Below are 3,661 nucleotides of genomic sequence, written 5' to 3' on the forward strand. Positions count from 1 at the left end.
GCCATTGTCAATTGGGATGCCTGTTTTTGGCCTCTAGTCCTGCTGTCTTCCATGTTGGCACCCTTTTGCTTTTTTGATGTTCTGGCTGTTTAAAGTCGCAAAAGCTTCTGTAATTGGAAGTTTGCTATTTGTAGTTCTGAGTCAAGCCTCTGGAGTTGGGCATCTAATACCCCATTGTGTCACATAGATAGCATGCATCTTGTTTGCAAAGTAGTGAAATAAAACAAAAAATGCTTGTGCAGATGCAACTTCTAACCATTTCTGTTCTTACTTATAAAATAAAGTGAATTGCCATATAGTATTAAAGTGAAGAGTCCTGTTTCTAACCTAGACCTCATTATCTATCTTGTTCATATTCCTCAAAAACCCAGAATTTTCCCTTTGAACCCTTGTGTGCTGCATTCCTCAAAGGAAAATTCTAAAACAAAGCCAAAACAGTGACACCCGACATCTCTGGGGTCCTGGTGGCTTTTCCTGAGCTGAGTGTCCCCAGCCCTGCCTGAGGCTTCCCACCACTTCAGTATCTGCCAACATAGGACCTCCTGTACCTGTGTGCCTGTGACCTGAGGCCACAAACCAATGAGGTTTAATCAGAGATCTTCTAACAATGCCATTTAAAAAGGTCTGATGCAAAAACTTTTTACAGTGAACAGACTGCATGGACGTGAAATGATCTGTTCTCACCCATTTCCAGTTGAGAGCAGGCTGATTTGCTAAGACCCTTCATAAATCACTAAATTGGAGACCAGGCGCAGTGGCTCACGCCCATAATCCCAGCACTTTGGGAGGCCGAGGTGAGAGGATTCCCTGAGCCCATAGGTTCAAGATCAGCCTGGGCAACTTGGTGAGACCTCATCTCCACAATAAATCAAAAAATTAGCCAGGTGTGGTGGCACATGCCTGTAGTTCCAGCTACTTGGAAGGCTGAGGTGAAAGGGTTACCTGAACTCAGTGGGTCGAGGCTGTGGTGGCCATGAGAGTACCACTGCACTCCAGCCTGGGCAACAGAGTGAGACTCCAACTCAAAAAACAAAAAAAAACAAAAATAAATCATTAATTGCAGTCTAGAAGGTGCCAGAGGTTGGCTCAAGGCTTGTGGAAAAGTAGTTGTGAGGTATGAACAATCAGGTGACAGTGGGCAGTTCCCATGCCCCATTGTGTTACATAGAGAGCACTCAGCACTTTGCCTGTCTCTCAGGAAAAGCACTGGGCTTAGTAAAAAGTGACTCAACTTCCTTTCTCAAAAAAAAAAAAGCCTTTAGTGAAATTTGCATAATAAACAATGGTGTCATCTAGGACTAATTTTTAAAATTAGTGGCTTAAAATATACTACATGCATCTAAGAGCATTTTTTAATATGTATATTTTTGTATTGGTGGAGGGGATAAAAAGCAAGCAGCCCCTCGACTGGGCCCCGCCCAGTGGCAGTTTCTTGTTCCACGGGGTTAAGGAAGACTTTGAGGAAATAAAAGTGTTCAGAAAATCCAGGTGCAGTTGCTTTGTGTGTTGTGATGGGCAGGAGGAATGAGTGAAGTGTGAGGATCCCTCTCACCCTCCATCTTGCCTCAAACTATGTCCTGGAGCCCTGGGGGGTATGCCGCCTTCACTCCCGCTTCTTGGGGTTGTTGATGGCCACATAACGGTAGAGGACGACGAGCAGGAAGAGCGACATGCCCAGCATGTTGGTGGAAATGGCGAGCTGCACATCAGTGATCATCTAGGGGAGGACCTGGACCGGAAGTCCATGGCACCACTCAGCTAAGAGACTTTTTTTAACAGTTTTACAAGAATAACAGCTGAATGCAAACCCAGGTAAGGCTCAAACCTTTAAAAACAGACTCTCTTTTAAATAACATGGTTGCTAGCACTTGAAAATAAGAAAACCTTGACTGCTTAAATGCCAGAAAAAAGATTCCATCCCCATTCCAAGTAGAAATCCTTTCCTGCCCCCCTCCCCCAAGTAAAGCATCAAGAGCTAGGAAGGAAGAAAAGCAAAAGTGGAAACAGCAGAGACCAAGAGGAGACAGACAGAGGCTTCTGGTCACCACATGGTGGGTGATTGCTGAGCTTCTCATGCTCCATGTTGGGCGCCAATATGATGCTGGGTGGGGTGCAGCCCAAAATTCATGGATTCCTTGGCTCAACCCTAAAATGAATTTTAGAGTGGTCAGCAAAGTTTTAAAACAAAGTGTATTAGAGAAAGAAGAGGGGAAAGATAGACATGCTAGAGCTAACATGGACAAGAGAAACTGCATTTTTTGTTTTTACAATAGACCTGACATACCATACCAATGACTGATATGCTAAAGAGGGTGGAGCCCAGGAAAATGCTCAAGAAATTGGCATCTTTCCACCTCTGATGGGAGGAATGGATGGTCTTTCCAGGGATGTTTGCCAGACTTTTTCAATTCACAAGTTCATGAGCTAAAGAGGGTTTTAATATCATTTCTATGGCTTATTGATTCTCGGTTCAGGAACCACCTTGACGGAGTCTTTCTTTGGTGATCTGAGGGGGGCGGGATGGACTGGGAGTCCATGTTGAATTCATATTCCAGCCCACAGCTCTGTTCATCCTGCCTACAGGATGTCTGGATGCTTTCTAAAAAACTGTCTACAACAAATTTATCTATATCTAACCTGCACTAGAACCCCTGCCTAACTTCCAAGGGTGGCCCTGGCCCTTGTGTCTCGCCTGGCCTTGGGAGTGGGGTAAAGAGGAGAGGGATTTCCATCAGGAAAGAGTGGAAAACTTGAGTCAGCAGACAGGGAAGTGTTGGGGCAGAGTGAAGGGCACCAGGGACCAGGAGAACGAGGTTCTGGAGGCAACAGACACAGAGGGGAACAAACGTAGAGAGCACCAGAGACAAAGGGTACCAAGGGACGGGAGCACCAGGGAACAGGGGTACCAAGGGTCAGGAGCACAAGGGGCGAAGGGTACCAATGGTCAAGGGCACAAAGGGATAATAATACCCAGGTTGGGGACACCAGGCTCCAAGGGTAACAAGGGTCAGCGGCACCAGGTACCAAGGGTGCCACGAATTAGGAGCACCAGGGGTCAAGGGTCAGAAGCACCAGAAACCATGGAGATCAAGGGTCAAGAACACCAGAGGCCAAGGGTACCAAGGGTGGGGTGCACAAAGGGCCAAGGGTACCAAAGGTGGGGAGCACCAGGAGCCAAGGGTACCAAGGATCAGGAGCAGCAGGGACCAAGGATAGCAAGGGTGGGGAGCACCAGGGGCCAAGGGTACCAAAGATGGGGAATACCAGGGACCAAGAGTACCCAGGTTGGGGGGCACCAGGGGCCAAGGGCGCCAAGGGTAGGGAGTAACAAAAGCCAAGGGTACCAAAAGTGGGAAGCACAGGGGCCAAGGGAACAAAGGGTTGAAGCACCAGGGGCCAGAGGTACCAAAGGTGGGAGGCACCAGAGGCCAAGTGTACCAAGGATGGAGGTACCCAGTGTCAAGGGGGTCACCAGAGGCCAAGGGTACCAAGGGTCAGGGACACCTGGAGCTAAGGGTACTCGGGGTGGGGGCCACCAGGGGCCAAGGATACCAAGGGTCAGGGGCACCGGGACCAGGGGTACCAAGGGTGAGAAGCACCAGGGTCCAAGTGTACCGTGGGGCATGAGCACTAGGGGCCATGATACCAATGGTCAGGGGCA

At 48.4% G+C, this 3,661-nt stretch overlaps 1 protein-coding gene across 1 annotated transcript; it reads right to left on the reverse strand.

The window, feature by feature from the left end:
- Positions 1-1,603: 1,603 nt before the first annotated feature.
- LOC103260775 (dolichyl-diphosphooligosaccharide--protein glycosyltransferase subunit 4-like) lies at positions 1,604-1,717 on the reverse strand. Its single transcript, XM_008058427.1, has one exon. The coding sequence runs from the start codon at positions 1,715-1,717 to the stop codon at positions 1,604-1,606; it is 114 nt and encodes a 37-aa protein (XP_008056618.1).
- Positions 1,718-3,661: the final 1,944 nt, after the last annotated feature.

The sequence above is a fragment of the Carlito syrichta genome, unplaced genomic scaffold (genome assembly GCF_000164805.1).
Source record: "Carlito syrichta isolate Samal-C Ts95f unplaced genomic scaffold, Tarsius_syrichta-2.0.1 Scaffold303337, whole genome shotgun sequence".
NCBI lineage: Eukaryota > Metazoa > Chordata > Mammalia > Primates > Tarsiidae > Carlito > Carlito syrichta.

Coding starts and splice junctions, on each gene's coding strand:
- LOC103260775 (XM_008058427.1), bottom strand. CDS start 1,717: ATGATCACTGATGTGCAGCTCGCCATTTCCACCAACATGCTGGGCATG.